General features: G+C 36.9%; 1 protein-coding gene across 2 annotated transcripts in view; it reads left to right on the plus strand.

Annotated features, from left to right (window-relative positions):
* The first annotated feature begins 6280 nt into the window (after positions 1-6280).
* The window catches only part of polr3a (polymerase (RNA) III (DNA directed) polypeptide A), a 36346-nt gene continuing 25470 nt past the window's right edge, over positions 6281-17156 (plus strand). The window contains exons 1-18 of one of the 2 annotated variants that reach the window (XM_048170663.1): positions 6281-6499; positions 7375-7626; positions 7775-7910; positions 8008-8145; positions 9733-9904; positions 9986-10140; positions 10254-10493; positions 12686-12848; positions 13005-13141; positions 13346-13449; positions 13752-13893; positions 14328-14468; positions 14554-14623; positions 14748-14875; positions 16099-16237; positions 16409-16573; positions 16655-16827; positions 16916-17027. In XM_048170663.1, the coding sequence (XP_048026620.1) occupies positions 7583-7626; positions 7775-7910; positions 8008-8145; positions 9733-9904; positions 9986-10140; positions 10254-10493; positions 12686-12848; positions 13005-13141; positions 13346-13449; positions 13752-13893; positions 14328-14468; positions 14554-14623; positions 14748-14875; positions 16099-16237; positions 16409-16573; positions 16655-16827; positions 16916-17027 (2359 nt within the window). In that variant the 5' untranslated portion in view covers positions 6281-6499; positions 7375-7582. The remainder of the gene's footprint in view (positions 6500-7374; positions 7627-7774; positions 7911-8007; positions 8146-9732; positions 9905-9985; positions 10141-10253; positions 10494-12685; positions 12849-13004; positions 13142-13345; positions 13450-13751; positions 13894-14327; positions 14469-14553; positions 14624-14747; positions 14876-16098; positions 16238-16408; positions 16574-16654; positions 16828-16915; positions 17028-17156) is intronic. The other variant, XM_048170664.1, reaches the window with a different exon arrangement.

A 17156-nucleotide genomic window follows, 5' to 3' on the forward strand; every position in this document is an offset into this window, starting at 1 on the left:
TAATTATTTTAATAATTATATATATATATATATATATATATATATATATATATATATATATATATATATAATGTAATTCCTGTGATCAAAGCTGAATTTTCAGCATCATTACTCCAGTCTTCAGTGTCACATGATCCTTCAGAATTTATTCTAATATGATGATTTGCTGCTCAAGAAACATTTATGATGAGTGTTGAAAACAGTTTTTTTCAGGATTCCTTGATGAACAGAAAGTTCAAAACAACAGCATTTATCTGAAATAGAAAGCTTCTGTAACATTATACGCTATTGTTCAAAAGTTTTGGGTCAGTAAGAATATTATAGTTTATCTGTTATGAAATATGGGTAAGAGTATCTGTGTCTATTGTAATGTTTTACAGGCTGAAGTCGGTACAGTAAGTAATCCTCGCATGTGCTCCGGGCTCCGTGTTTTGCGGTTCCCCGGTGTAAAGCTCAAAGTAACAAAGAACATATTTGAGATCCTCGGCAGCAGCAGCCCGACTGAGTGGTGACGTCAGGGAGCCACACACACACACACACACACACACACACACACACACACACACACACACACACACACACACACACACACACACACACACACTTTGTATCAAATCTTGACAGGTTTATGTACCTGCAGTGCACCTGGAATGAAGATTTCAGTTCAAATCAAATGCATTATAAAAATATAAATATGTAAAAGAAAAAGAGTAAGTTTATATGTTTATATATATATATATATATATATATATAAATACACACACACACACACAAACTGTCAAAAAGGCACCATAAAGGTATAAGATTAGTCCATATGACTCATGTGACCAGTGTAATTCATTTAAATATATATGAAAATACAGTTTATATATATATATACATAGATTGTACAAATCAGCACTATACTGTTTTGTCAATGCATGCATGTGTGTATGAAAGACAGGACTGAACAATAAGGGTCATGAGTTGTGTTAAAGGTCACCATCGGCATTGATTTCTGCCCGTCTCCACTTATCTGCACATGCAGCCTTTCTGCTATCTTCACATATGCAAATATACACCCTGGGGGAGTACGGACAGGGACGCACACGTCGAATGACTTACTCTGCCAGACGTGAGATGCGTTCAAACCGTTCACATCACTGTTATTTGGATTTAAGCATGAGGTTTCACACATGCATGTTTGAGTATGCAAGGTTAAAAGGAAAGTTTACAAATGCACCATGCACCAAATGCACCATAAATTATCACAAAAATCTCTTCATACACTGTAAAAAAAATGGTGAAGTAAATACTACAGAAAAAACAAATGTAATTTTTACATGAAAAAGTTAGTTTTCAATCAAAAAGCTTCTGAGCATAATGAATCAGCATGTCGAATCATGATTTCGGATCGCGTGTCAAACCTCCAAACTGCTGAAATCATGTGACTTTGGTGCTCCGAACCGCTGATTCGACACAAAAGATTCATAACGCTCCGAATCTTCATGAAGCAGTGTTTTGAAATCGGCCATCACTAAATAAGTCGTTATTTTGTTTTTTTGGTGCACCAAAAATATTCTCGTCGCTTTATAATATTAATATTGAACCACTGTACTCACATGAACTGATTTAAATATGTTTTTACTACATTAATGTATCTTGAGAAAGGAAATTGCTCCCTATGCAGGCCTCACTGAGCCATCAGATTTCATCAAAAATATCTTAATTTGTGTTCAGAAGATTAATGAAGGTCTTACGGGTGCTCAACCGTTTACTGGCCAAGTTAAAATTACTTATTTTCTTTGTTAATTTTACTTAACTTGGTTAAATAGAGTTACTTAATTCCATATTTGAAATTTACTTAAAAAACATGCATGCAAAAACGTGCGAAAGAAAAATTAAGTAAATTATACTTAGTTTTTTACAGTGTATGACTTCAAGCCTATCGCTTCCTTTTACTCTCATATTAATGAGCATTCTGCTTAACATCTCATTTTATAGGTTTCAAACGACAAGAATATTCATTTCCAGGTGAGCTATCCCTTTAAATGCCTTGTTTTGAAGTGTGCGTATATAGCTCAACATATGATTTGCATGCAGAAACACTTTTAGAAGCACATTTGTATATTGCGCTCAGGTGTGGCAGAGCAGATTTAAACATGTGGGTTCATCAAAGGTCCATTTACTCACATGATCTGAATCAATTAATTAAATGTCAGTCAGAGCAACTCTCTCATATACTAAAGCAGATAACATGCAAACACATGCTCATATTTCCTCTTCAGCTGTTATTTATAGCCTGCAGGTCCTGATCTCACAGATTGCCGTGTACTAGAACATAAACGGCGTTATGAATATTATCAAATGCAGGTGTGATGAGCTCTAATGAGCGATAAAGTGCCACACACACCACAGGAAACAGAATCTGATGGCTTCCTCTGGTGCTCCGTAGCTCTGATTGGCTGCTGATGGAGTGACATCACATTATACTGCATGAAGATAACATGCTGAACCACTTCTGCACTCTGGCCCTTCATTAACCACAGACACAACAGTGTTTTAAGACATTATGGTTGCTAAATAAGAAATTGCAGCATTTACGCCAGTGTTCGGATCTACTTTCTAAACTCTTCAATGTTATTTTACAGATTGCTTAAAGAGGTGGTTGTAGTAAAGTGTTGTTGTCATGCTGCCATTTTACACCGGACTGCTTCACAAACGAGGGTCAATTCAACACAAATGATGAACATGACGGCACATGCCTTTGACTTTATGTGTGCACTCTAAAAAATAACATTAAAAAACAAAACAAATTAAAACAGTAAAATACCATTTTCCATTGAAACAGTAAAATACTGTAAAAACATGGGTAATATTTGTCCTTTTTGAGAAAGTAGCCTATAGGTTGCTTTCTCGAAAATGACAATATTACTCAGAATGCATTGTTTTTACAGTATTTTACTGTTTCAATGAAAAACAGTATTTTACTGTGTAAATTAGTTTTGTTTTTTTACAGCATTTTTTATTTGATGAACCATAATTGCATTCTAATAATCAGTGGTATAATGAACATTGTCATTAAGCATTATGATTATTTTACTTAAGCATAAAGCTCTCTCTTCTCGGTTTCATCTCTGCTAAATCTCATATCGGCACAGTAAAGCTTCAGGACACACAACGACGGAGCGGTTACAGCTTAACAAACACTAACTAAAGCTTAAACGCTAACATATGCCACTGACTCCTCACCTCACACACTAACCTTAATCTGCTGGACAGTAATGACATCACCTGAAACACACACATAGACTACAGGTGTCTAGGTCATGTCTCGTGATATTTGAATGCATGCATCAAAATGCAAAAAAAATCTCATTCCCATTATTTAAATTTTTTTTTTTAATTAAAATTAATTTCAAATTTATATTAAAATACTGCTTTTCCCATGCACAGTTTAAATGCACTTTTACAAAAATACTGCAGTAATAATGTGTAAAATATTTTTATATGGTAACTTGTAAAAAATAATTTAATTCTGCATTATTATTCTTGCTTCTAAAGTATTTGCAGCTATATTTATTGGAAAAGACAACACAATATTGATTTTTTTGCAGTGAAGTGTCGATGCATGTGTTGCTGTTAAGCATTGGGCAGGACTGTGCATTGCTGTCTAAAAACATCATTAGTTACTTTACACACAATCTGAATCTTTACACACACACAGTGTTGTGATGGAGCAGTAATGGTCAGATGGTCTGATCTTGTGATAAAAGACTTTTTATAACCATCCTCTGCTCTGACACACAGTGCCTTTCATATTTCTGACCTCTCCTTCAACTCAGCGTTCCCATTACTGACTCATTCTTCACACACACACACACACATACAGTGCCATTACATGCACATGCTCACAACACACTTTATTTATTCATCATTTCATGATCCACAGAACGGGATTTGCACAAGATCAAATACCCAAATCAAACAAGACTTGCAAGGCTCTCAAAAATCAACAGCCAAATAAATATGCAAACAAGCCTCTCCATATGTACAGTTTTAATACATCTACAATAAATCATTACACAACGATAGTGGATAAAAGCACATTAATGAGACTCAGCATCCTGTTAGTCAGCTGTTAACTTAACTAAAGCTTTCTTAATCTCAACAGACGCCGTAAACAAACTACAGATGAATAAATCATTGCATGTTCACTGTTATTGAGATTAAAATCGAATTATTCCACACTGAAAACATCTTTTAGTCTCTCTGCTGGATCCCATTAGATGTCTGCTTCATCTATCTATTCCATCAGAAGGTCCTTCAGTTATTAACACTGCAATGAGATTCTGCTTGACAGAGCTTTCCTTGACGTTTTAAAAGGTTTTTAAAAGCCTGGGCGCGTAAATCCTTTAACAGATTTACAGAGTCAGACATGAAACATAAAATCACATTCTACTGAAATTTACAGTCCGATTACAAAACAAAACATATTGAGCACTGAAGGTCTATGGTGAGTTTGATGCACAAGATTAAATGCTTTATGAGGAATTAATATATTAATTAATTAAACAATTTATATTTTTACTACTTTTAAATTAATAGCCAGAAAGGGTTACAGATTCTGTTAAAAATTCAAATCTGCAAGTTTGTTGAGTAGCAGTATGCGGACTATTTTAATACTGCCACATTAATATCATAATTACTTATCATGATTAATTATCATGGCTACTTTAACACTGTTGCCGTGGGTTGTTTTTCATGTCTACGGGTTGAAGCTACATGAAAATAGCATGATATTCAGCCCCTGGAATACAAATTTTACCAGGAACCCCGCCGGGAGTTTGATTGACAAGCAATCTAACCAATCGTAATGCCGAATCTGCCATTTTGTCTGACAAAGCAGTCAGGAATTAGAAGATTAGAAGATAGACTTGAAAAATGGTGTGTACTGACGTCTTTTCGCATTTGAAACAACATTCCTTCTGATGTTCATTTATGTTTATTTGATGCTATAAATTAACTAGTAGGAAGAGATGATCAGTTCACGAGCCGCTTGAGCTGAGGCACTACAGCAATCTGTCACGACACCTTAAAGAGCCACAAAACGGTTTTTATTATTCGAATTTCTCGAAGATCAGATAGGGTAAACTCTGGATTTGTGTGGACGTAGCCTTGGTCCCTGGAATGCAAATTTTACCTGTGGAGTACCTGTGGAGTCCAAAAACGTGAATTTTACCCCACAGACCGTGATTTTTACTGTGACCCCCTGAAATGCAATTAGGCTAGTTTTGAGGAGCAATCGGGAGGGTTTTGTTGTGAAAATCTGGCAACCCTGGTTTTTAGTTTTACTCATGATCATTGTGTGGTCTCATCGGATCGTCATCGGATCGCATTCCACTACTGAGGAACAGAGAGGATGAAGGCTCTGGAAAGCGAATTTGCGGTTCGTTGTGAAGGAACAACCAAGCAGACGCAATATACGCTTGTATTGAGTATTGAGAAAAGGCTGTATTTCGAGTCACTTTGGCTGTCTTGAAGACCAACAAAGCCTTTATCAGTGACACAAGCTTGTTAACGGTTATTTCTTTTTTTTGGCTAATCCAGCATTACAGAGGCAAAGAAGGTACTACTTCTCCCAAATTCACAGAAAACATCAGGATTTATAGTATTTGAGACTTACATACTATATTTAGTTGTGTTTTCATTTCATTTCTGATGGGGTCATTCGTTTCCCGCGATCCCATGGGCTTATAGGCGGCGTTTAGTTCAGTCATGAAATGAATGTTACCAGGAACCCCACCAAAAACGTGGATTTTACCCCCCGAAATGTTTTTTTTTACTGGGGGACCTCCCCTGAAACGTGATTGGGCTAGTTTTGAGTAGCAATCGGGCGGGTTTTGTTGTGAAAACCTGGCAACCCTGTGATGTACCTTTGTTTTTGGCAGTGTTGCCAAGTCCGAGGGGAACTGGGCTACTTTAACACTGTTGCCGCGGGTTGTTTTTCGTGTCCGAGGGTTGAATCGACCCAAAATAACGTGATATTTAGTCCTTGGAATGCAAATTTTACCTGTGGAGTCCCGCCAAAAACGTGAATTTTACCCCCCAGACTGTAATTTTTCATGTGGGACCCCCGATAGTTTTGGACTAGTTTTGAGGATCGATTTGTTGTGAAAACCTGGCAACCCTGGTTTTTAGTTTTACTCATGATCGTTGTGTGGTCTCATCGGATCGTCATCGGATCGCATTCCACTACTGAGGAACAGAGAGGATGAAGGCTCTGGAAAGCAAATTTGCTTTTCGTTGAGAAGGAACAACCAATCAGACGCAATATATACTTGTATTGATTTAAAAGGCTGTATTTCGAGTCACTTTGGCTGTCTTGAAGATCAACAACATCAAAGCCTTTATCAGTGACACGAGCTTGTTAACGGTTATTTCTTTTTTGGCGGCAAACGTAGCGTTCAAACGTCTCACTGGCAACCGCCACTAATCCAGCATTACAGAGGCAAAGAAGGTACTACTTCTCCCAAACTCACAGAAAACATCAGGATTTATAGTATTTGAGACTTAGGCCTACATACTATATTTAGTCATGTTTTCATTTCTCCCTGATGGGGTCATTCGTTTCCCGCGATCCCATCGGCTTATAGGCGCCGTTTAGTTCAGTCATAAAATGATTGACAGGTGAGGGAGTGAAATGTGTGTGTGTGTGAGAGAGAGAGAGAGAGAGAGAGAGAGAGAGTGTGTGTGTGTGTGTGTGTGTGTGTGTGTGTGTTAAATGAGTATGTTATTATTTATGACAGGAAAATCAATTAAATAATTGTGTCTGCTCACAGAAACCCGTGCAAATCATTCGAGTGAAATAACATCATCGATCTGGGCCATTATGGGCCAAGTCAAATCCTCGCGATATTTGACAAGTCATGATATTTCACTAAATATATCAGAGAGGATATTTGACCCTCAGGTATTGAATTATTTACAAAATATAATTATGAAAACTCAAGGTTCCTGTTCCTTGAACGTGAAGGCGCACTTGTCAATTTTTGCATCAGAATTGCAGGCTGCAGGGGTTCATTAGTGTCAAACAGAGCTTGTTTATGCAAATCAATACTTGAATAAATGAATAATATTGCTAATTAACATCTGCTTGGCATTCCTGTGCTCATTAGTTGAAAAATAATTATTTTAAAATGTTTATACTGTATTTTACGGTGTATAAATAAGAGAGCAGTGACATCTAGTGGATGTGTCTAAAAATGCAAACCTTTCAAAGCGTACACAACTAAACTCCAAAATGTTTATAATTCATACTCATTAACATGTAACTGATTTTGCTCCAAATATAACAATTTTAACAAGACTTTGCTAATTGTTTATGTTTTTCAGAGCGCTCCCCGTCGGCAGGTGTCGCTGAGCGCAGATGACGCGCCGTGACGCGCTCAGTCTTCATGAAAGGCGCATGGATGCGACGTCAAAGTAGTGCTGCATGTGGCACAAGGATCAGACGAGATCTTCATTAAACACTGCAGTGTACGCTAAAATTAATATTGATTTCACTAAATTCACACGCTGAGTGCGTGGACGCGCCGCAGTCATGGTGAAGGAGCAGTTTAGAGAGACGGATGTGGCCAAAAAGATGTAAGTTTGTGGGTTGCATGCAGGATAAACATGTTTCATCAGAACTTTATATACAAATATGCCAGCTAGGTGTCTGACTGTGCATGTGTTTATGAATGTAATCATGCATGTAAAAGTCTATTGATGTTTGTTTCTCTGATTTTATCAGAAGTCACATCTGTTTTGGCATGAAATCAGCAGAGCAGATGAGACAACAGGCTCACATTCAGGTGGTCAGCAAGAACCTCTACAGCCAAGACACCAGCCACACACCGCTGCAGTATGGAGTCCTGGACCACCGCATGGTGACCGCACAAATACACTCGCTACACTCATAATAAAATGTGAATATGGCTTTTTAGATGATTAAAAGAGGCTTGATCGTCTCTCTCTTGTGTTCAGGGTACCAGCGAGAAGGACAGACCGTGTGAAACCTGTGGGAAGAACCTTGCTGACTGTCTCGGACACTACGGATATCTGGATCTGGAGCTGCCCTGCTTTCATATCGGATACTTTAAAGCTATTGTTGGGATCCTGCAGGCAAGTTCACTGTGGCACTTGTTTACAGAAACAAATGTACGACAGAAAATTGGGCGTACGATTGTTTTTATTGTATTATGTATTTATATTATTACGTATTATATATTATGTCTCAGAAAAATATTAAGTCGACAATATAAAACCTATAAATATAAATCTATAATTCAATATAACTCATATTCATATACATATAATGTTAAGTAAAAAATAATAAAACCCGTAATAAATATATGATTTGTATTGATGTTATGTTTACCAAATATAATATAATGTAGTATATATAAATAATATGTAATACAATATGAATTATATTCATATAAACTGGTAATTAAATAATAATTTATTAAACAATGTAAATGTATGATTTTTAATTAATTACAAAATATTATGTATATCAAATATAATTTAGTAAAAACAACATTATGTATTATAATTTAAATTGTATTGTAAATTATTGTATATTATTGACAAATGTATTGTATAATATTTTATGTATTGTATTATGAGTCATATAACAATATTAAGCCAATAATATAAAATGTATAATACAATATAAATATATGATTTTTAATAAATTACATATTTTGCAAATATAATATATTTTAATATATATAAATATAAATGATATTCATTCAATTATAATATAAACTGGTAAAATAATAAACTGTAAATAATATACAATATAACTTTAATATGAATTTTACTAAATTACATGTGTATGTCAAATAATATAATTTAGTAAAAATAATATTGCGTGCTTATGATTTATATTATAAATTATTGTATATTATCGACTTATTAAAGTTTTGTATAATTTATGTATTGTATGAGTCATAATATAAAAATATTAAGTCAATAATATAAAATCTATAATATAAATCATAGTCATATAATTTATAGTCAAAATATAAAAACTAAATATACTATACAATATAAATATTTGAGTTAATAAACTACATATAATGTATTACGTATAATCTACAATGTATACGTATAATATTTAGTTTATATAAATATAAATTACATTCATATAAATATAATATAAACTGGTAAAATAATAAAAACTAATGCATTTAATATGATTTTTACTAAATTACATGTGTATTTCAAATATAATATAATTTAGTAAAACTGATATTACGTACTTATGATTTATATTATAAATTGTATATTATTGACTTTATTCATTTTTATTATTTACTGAATTTATTGATTTGTATTGTTATAACTCATATTATTAACTTATTATTTTTATATAATTATAAAAACTATAAATATAAACAATATATAATACAGTATCAGTCGTAATCATATAAATGTAATGTAATTTAGTAAATATAATAAAACCTAACTAAATAATAATAAATTATCCAATATAAATTTAATATGATTTTAATAAATTACATATTTCGTATATCATTATACATTATAATACTGCAGAAATCAGTATTTTTTGCTCAATTTTCACATTGATTTTATGAGTTATATTGTATTAGTTATATTCTAAATATTTAAATTTTATAGTTTTTATTATTTTATAGTATTGACCCAGTTATGTGAATCTTATTTATATTCTTGTTCATTCAGATGATCTGTAAGACGTGTTCTCACATCCTTCTCGCCAAAGAGGAAAAGCTTCAGTTTCTGGATTACTTGCGTAGACCTGGACTGGCGTATCTGCAGAAGCGCGGCCTCAAGAAGAAGATCTCTGACAAATGCAGGAAGAAGACCGTATGCGCGAACTGCAACGCGTTTAACGGTAAAACACCGGCTGGATGAATTCTGCACTCTTCTGCATTTATTATTATAATGTGATGAAATATTGCTCATGTCTCTCCAGGCCCCGTAAAGAAATGTGGCTTGCTGAAGATCATTCATGAAAAGTATAAGACCACAAAGAAAGTCATCGATCCCATGGTGTCAGATTTCCTCCAGTCATTTGATGTGGCCATTGAACACAACAAAGAAGTGGAGTCACTACTGACCAGAGCACAGGTTAATATCCACCAATCAGGATGCAGGAAAACTGTTTTGTGGATTTTGCAGTGTTGTTTTATCTGATATAACTGAAAGTTTTATATTTCCTCTTCTCGTTTTTTGTCATCCAGGAAAACCTCAATCCTCTGGTCGTGTTGAATCTCTTCCGGAGGATTCCAAACGAGGATGTTCCTCTTCTTCTGATGAATCCAGAATCCGGAAAACCCGCTGACCTCATCCTGACACGCCTGTTAGTGCCGCCCCTCTGCATCCGGCCTTCCGTCGTCAGCGACCTCAAATCAGGCACCAATGAAGATGATCTTACCATGAAGCTAACGGAAATCATCTTCCTCAACGACGTCATCAAGAAGGTACGCAGGTCACATCAGGCTCGTTTGAGATGCCTAGTAGACGATTGCCGAGGAAAAACTAACATTTTTTCCATAGAAATGACTGGAGTGTTTTTCCCACACAGTGTGCGGACGCGATTAATTGATAATCGTTGACAATTATCAGTTTTACCGATTAGTTGTTGCAGATCTACCATGCAATGGAAGTGGATGCATTTGAAATATTGCTGCTTTTACATAAAGAAGGATGTGAAAAACAAGTGATCCAATGTAATTACTCTCAAATCTCTCTTTTCCATCCAACTTTAGTTGAATAAAGACATAATTACATGCATTAAATTAAAGAAAATCTGACTTTTTCCGTCTTTAAGTGCTATAAGCGGGTCACCAGTGTATCTACCATCACAGAAAATGTGAAAAAGGACAATCTAGTAACTTTGTTTTGGCAAGCCTTTCTCTGCAAGCATGTTAAAAAAGGAGCCGCTCAGATTTCACTCCCCTAGTGATGTAGGAAGGGGATCTTATTATAATATTACCGCCCCGTAATCTGCACGTTTCCACCCACGGCACCGTCATTTTTGTTTTCGCAAGCGACAACGGTTTACCAGTTCAAGCAAAGCATGCTAACTGTTCTGAACAATATTTAGAGTCTCGTTAGCTTGGATAGCTTGCAAGTTGACCCTGGCAAGCTCAATTGCTAAAAAAGGAGCGTTTCTGTCTGAGCGATATTTTGGAAAAAAATATTAGACCATTCATAGCATTTGATAGCAATCATAAACGATAGCCTGGTGTGTATGACTCTGTTTGGCAAACACAGTGCTTCCCACACAAAGACTTTACTTGGGCGGGCCGCCCAGGTATATTAACGGCCGCCCAAGTATATTTGGAGACACATTTATGCTTTTATTATTTTTATCCTCTTATACTTTTGTATCCGCCCAAGATAATTAAACCATTCGCGATCGAATAACTAGTGGAAAATCTCCCCGCGCCCTATGCGTTTCGTACCTGCTCGTTACTTGTGCTTCAGAACTGTTTACTCCCGCTGACATTCCCACGTGCGCAACAGCGCTTCAGACTGCTTCAAAGTGATTCTCAATCAATGAAAAGCGCAGATTTATGCCAAGCGATTGCTAATGAACTCAAGTTGATGAACTTTGACAATGTCTACTTTATGGCCTTTGTATAATATGTTTTAAATGGTTGTAAGAATCTGAAAGATCAGCCCGCAGTTGTGTAGACATTTCAAAATAAAAGTCCCAGTGTATTTCGGGCTTGTTTAGAATTAAACGTTTTTTTTTTCTTCTGGGCATTATTGGTATTTTGGTTACACAATAAATTGTATTTAATTTGATTTCCATTTAATTCATAGTAAATTATTGTAGTGTCCCCCACAGGAAGAAAAGACTAAGAACATTATTTGACGTATATTATTCATTATATAAATTTTACTAGTAAAATTTGTGTCCCATTCACTGAGAGAGACACTATATGACATAGCAAGGAGAACCATTTAAATGCTGTAATTTTGCACAACTTACAATGCATAATATTGGTATGTAATTAAATGTAATAGTATGTTATGTAATTAAAATGAATTTCAATAAATAAAAATACTATTAAAAATCATACAGTATATGTTGTTTGTCACATGTAGTAGACCATTTTTGTGCCGTGGGTAATAGGAGGATTTTTCACCCGGCTACCACTGCAAGAATATTTCAAACCTGTGGGAAGCACTGAAACAGGTACGCGTCCATACGGGTTTTGCACAAAAGATGAACATGACGGCACATGCTAGTGGATGAGTTGAATCAACTCCACAGCAACTACATAAATTTATCCACTAACCATTCAGAAACGTCTAAAAGTTGTAACTTCTTCCTGAGTCTCTCCATCTGTGTCGACTCCGGTTTGAACAATGTAAGGCTGAACACTGTCGTCATTTTGGCTGCGTGAGATTCTCCAGCTTTGTTGTTGTTGAGCTGTTAAAGCTCCGCCCTCTTCTGGAAAGGGGGCCGGGAGCAGCAGCTCATTTGCATTTAAAGGGACACACACAAAAACGGCGTGTTTTTGCTCACATCCAAATAGGGGCAAATTTGACAAGCTATAATAAATGATCTGTGGGGGATTTTGAGCTGGTTTATCAGCAGTTTTGATCTTGTTGATCATTTAGAAATGTTAGTAATAATTGTACTTGTTTAAATCCACAGCACCGCATGTCAGGAGCCAAAACCCAGATGATCATGGAGGACTGGGACTTCCTGCAGCTCCAGTGCGCTCTGTACATCAACAGCGAGCTGTCAGGCATCCCGCTCAATATGGCACCCAAGAAATGGACCCGCGGCTTTGTGCAAAGACTCAAGGGAAAACAGGGTATGACCTGCTGAGAGCTCAAGGGCTTCTCTGAACCGCCAGCCTTTCCCATGAGTCTCTGTAGAAATGGCAGTGTTATATTTGTCTGCTGCTTTGACATTAGACGCCTCCAGCATCGATGTGTCACGTCAACTTGCCTTGTTTTGCTATTTTCAGGGCGGTTTCGTGGTAACCTGTCTGGAAAGAGAGTGGATTTCTCCGGCAGAACGGTCATCTCTCCCGACCCAAACCTGAGGATCGATGAGGTCGCTGTACCTGTGCACGTCGCCAAAATCCTCACCTACCCAGAGAAGGTCAGAGGCTTACTGTTAAAATAAAAACATGGAAGAAAAATTTTAATGTTTCTAATATTAATAACTTGCGTATCATATGCATTCCGGTTCGTATGCGCTAAACAAACCCTGGTTATAATGCAATGGATGATTGATGGGTCAGTAATTGGTGCAAGTATATCATTTTTTTTATGTTTTAAATATGATGTGCATGTTTTCTTCAAGGTAAATAAAGCCAACATTGAGCTGATGAGGAAGCTGGTGCGTAACGGTCCTGATCTTCACCCAGGAGCAAACTTCATTCAACAGAGACACATGCAGATGAAGAGGTCAAATACACACTCCTCGTTTTCTCTCTGCTCAAAATCATCCAAAAATGAATGTTCTGTCATCATTTACTCTTAATTATGTGATCATAATCCTATGATTGCATCATAAAAGCACAGCTACGAACAAAAAAATAGTGATGCATTCAAAATATTGGATTATAGCATCATCGGTACATGATGGTATAAATCACCATCCACTTTCATTATTCATACATTCTTTAAAACTTCTCAAAGAAAGTTTTTCATTCTTCCATTCACTCATCCTTCATCATTTGTTCATCGTCTGAATGTTGTGGCTTCAGGTTCTTGAAGTACGGTAACCGAGAGAAGATGGCTCAAGAGCTGAAGTACGGTGACGTGGTTGAGAGACACATGATTGATGGTGACATTGTGCTGTTTAACCGGCAGCCGTCTCTGCACAAACTCAGTATCATGGCTCATATTGTGAGTTATTATTCCTCATTTGTTCAATGAAACTCTTTGGGGCCGTTTATGTGGGCGCAAAGCAACATTTTAAAGATGGTATGAAGAAAGCATGATGAATCAGATTTGAATGATCTTCAATATTTTAGTCTGCTATTTTCAATTGATGTGTATGTGAACAAAACTTCACTAAACATTTATAGCATGCATCTCACCCAATAATCGCAATAAACTTTGTGCTTTTACTTTTGAAATGCAACAGTCTCAGCTATCAAAATTGTCAGTATTTTAAACAAATAATAAATGTGGTTTTGGCGCTCTTTAATGTGGCGAAACAGATCGCTGTAGAACCAATCACCTCTTCCATTTTATTGCTAATTATATAATTAAATATTTTATAAATAAGTCATTGATATTGAATCAATGTGTGAAATTGCTCTTGTTTCCTGTTCTAGGCGCGTGTGAAACCTCATCGGACGTTTCGTTTCAACGAGTGTGTGTGCACGCCGTACAACGCTGATTTTGACGGAGACGAGATGAACCTTCACCTGCCGCAGACGGAAGAAGCTAAAGCTGAAGCTCTCATCCTCATGGGGGTGAGAAAGAGAAGCTAAACCGCCCTCAGTCAGAATATGGCATCTGCTAATTAAATAATTCCCTCTTCATGTGTTCCTCTCATAGACGAAGGCAAATCTGGTCACTCCCAGAAACGGTGAGCCGCTGATCGCAGCCATTCAGGACTTCCTGACAGGTAAGTTCTGCCTTTTCCACCTGAGCCAATCAGATTTCAGCATCTGATGTTCTCTGATGTCTCACCTGAAGATGGCGCTGTTAAACTGCTTATATTCAGGTTTTTTTTTTGTATCATGTAACAGGTGCCTACCTGCTCACGCTCAAAGACACTTTCTTCGACCGAACCAAAGCCTGTCAGATCGTTGCCTCCATCCTGGTGGGGAAAGATGAGAAAATCAAGATCTCCCTCCCTCATCCTGCTATTCTCAAGGTGATTGAATGATCCTCTCTCATCCACCCTCTCTCTTTCTGTCTGTCATAAAGGTGAAATTGATGCTCTGTTGAGGGAAAATGACAAAATTGCCCCTCCAGTGCTGATTCTTTCCTTATAAAGGCTGTACATGCTCTTTTTTTTCCGAGCCGTCTTAGAAAAAAGGAAAGTTTTTTTATTGGAGAGACATTTTTTTGTTTGTTTGAATTGATTTTGTCTCTGTGTGGGGGTTACTTTGACTTTTTAAGGTAGATACAAAACTTTTCCTCAAGGTTATGCACATATTATTTAAAGGTGCCCTAGAGTTAAAAATTGAATTTACCTTGGCATAGTTAAATAACAAGAGTTCAGTACATGGAAATGACATACAGTGAGTCTCAAGTGAGTCTGCAACGTAACAGTCGGGATCATTAATATGTACGCCCCCAATATTTGCATATGCCAGCTTATGTTCAAGGCATTACACAAGGGCAGCCAGTATTAACGTCTGGATCTGTGCACAGCTGAATCATCAGACTAGGTAAGCAAGGACAATAGCGAAAAATGGCAGATGGAGCAATAATAACTGACATGATCCATGATATCATGATATTTTTAGTGATATTTGTAAATTGTCTTTCTAAATGTTTCGTTAGCATGTTGCTAATGTACTGTTAAATGTGGTTAAAGTTACCATCGTTTATTACTATATTCATGGAGACAAAAGAGCCGTCGTTATTTTCATTTTTGAAACACTTGCAGTCTGTATAATTCATAAACACAACTTCATTCTTTATAAATCTCTCCAACAGTGTGTAATGTTAGCTTTAGCCACGGAGCACCATCAAACTCATTCAGAATCAAATGTAAACATCCAAATAAATACCATACTTACACGATTAGACATGCTGCATGACGAACACTTTGTAAAGATCCATTTTGAGGGTTATATTAGCTGTGTGAACTTTGATGATGCTGGTTAAGGCAAGCGCGAGCTCCGGGGGAGGGGAGCATGAGATTTAAAGGGGCCGCAGCCTGAATCGGCGCATATTTAATGATGCCCCAAAATAGGCAATTAAAAAAATGAATTAAAAAAAATCTATGGGGTATTTTGAGCTGAAACTTCACAGACACATTCAGGGGACACCTTAGACTTATATTACATCTTTTAAAAAGACGTTCTATGGCACCTTTAAAAGTGTAATGAAGTTGACCTGTGAGGTGACTTTTGTGTTTTGTTTTAGCCAATCAGGCTGTGGACGGGGAAGCAGATCTTTAGTCTGATACTCAAGCCCAGTAAAAGCTGTCCAGTGAAGGCCAACCTGCGCACCAAAGGCAAACAGTACTGCGGTAAAGGGGAGGATCTGTGTTCCAACGATTCATGTGAGTCACTCAACAGCACTTTTAAGTCACGCAAGGCACTAGAAAAATCATCTATGATTACATTTGTTCAATTGTGTAAGTTTCATGATTTCAATTAATTAGACATTTGGGGGAAAAATAAAATGGATTTCAAAGGGACTTTAAAGCTGTAACCCGTATATCTTCATGCAGTTGTGGTGATCCAGAACAGTGAGCTGATGTGCGGCAGTATGGATAAAGGAACTCTGGGATCCGGATCCAAGAACAACATCTTCTACATCCTATTGCGAGACTGGGGTCAGCAGGAGGCCGCGGATGCCATGTCACGTCTGGCCCGTCTGGCTCCCGTTTACCTCTGTGAGTCTTCAGTGTGTGTTTCTGTGTGTGTCTGGTTAAAGTCATGATGGGTTTGATGTTTTCATGATTTCTTTGTTGAAGCAAATCGAGGCTTCTCTATCGGTATCGGAGACGTGACGCCCGGACAGGGACTCTTGAAGGCCAAACAGGAACTACTGGACGATGGATATAAGAAATGTGATGAATATATCGAAGCCCTGAAGACAGGCAGATTACAGCAGCAGCCGGGCTGCACCGCTGAGGAAACTCTGGAGGTGAGAGAGAAAATGAGTCACTGTGGTGTTACACAGATCTTTGTTTCTCTGCTGATTATCTCTGTGTGATGTATATGTGTGTGTCCAGGCGTTAATCCTGAAGGAGCTGTCTGTCATCAGAGATCACGCTGGCAGTGCATGTTTGAGAGAACTGGACAAAAGCAACAGTCCGTTGATCATGGCTCTGTGTGGATCCAAAGGTACCATCAGCACCTCCCTAATGCAACTTGGAGTAGATCCTAATTAAAGATTTGAGGCATAGACATGCAATGTGCCATACATTTCTAGGGCCCTATAATTTCCGCGATCACGGAATCCATTCATAAAAA

This window comes from Megalobrama amblycephala, linkage group LG20 (genome assembly GCF_018812025.1).
Source record: "Megalobrama amblycephala isolate DHTTF-2021 linkage group LG20, ASM1881202v1, whole genome shotgun sequence".
Lineage (NCBI taxonomy): Eukaryota > Metazoa > Chordata > Actinopteri > Cypriniformes > Xenocyprididae > Megalobrama > Megalobrama amblycephala.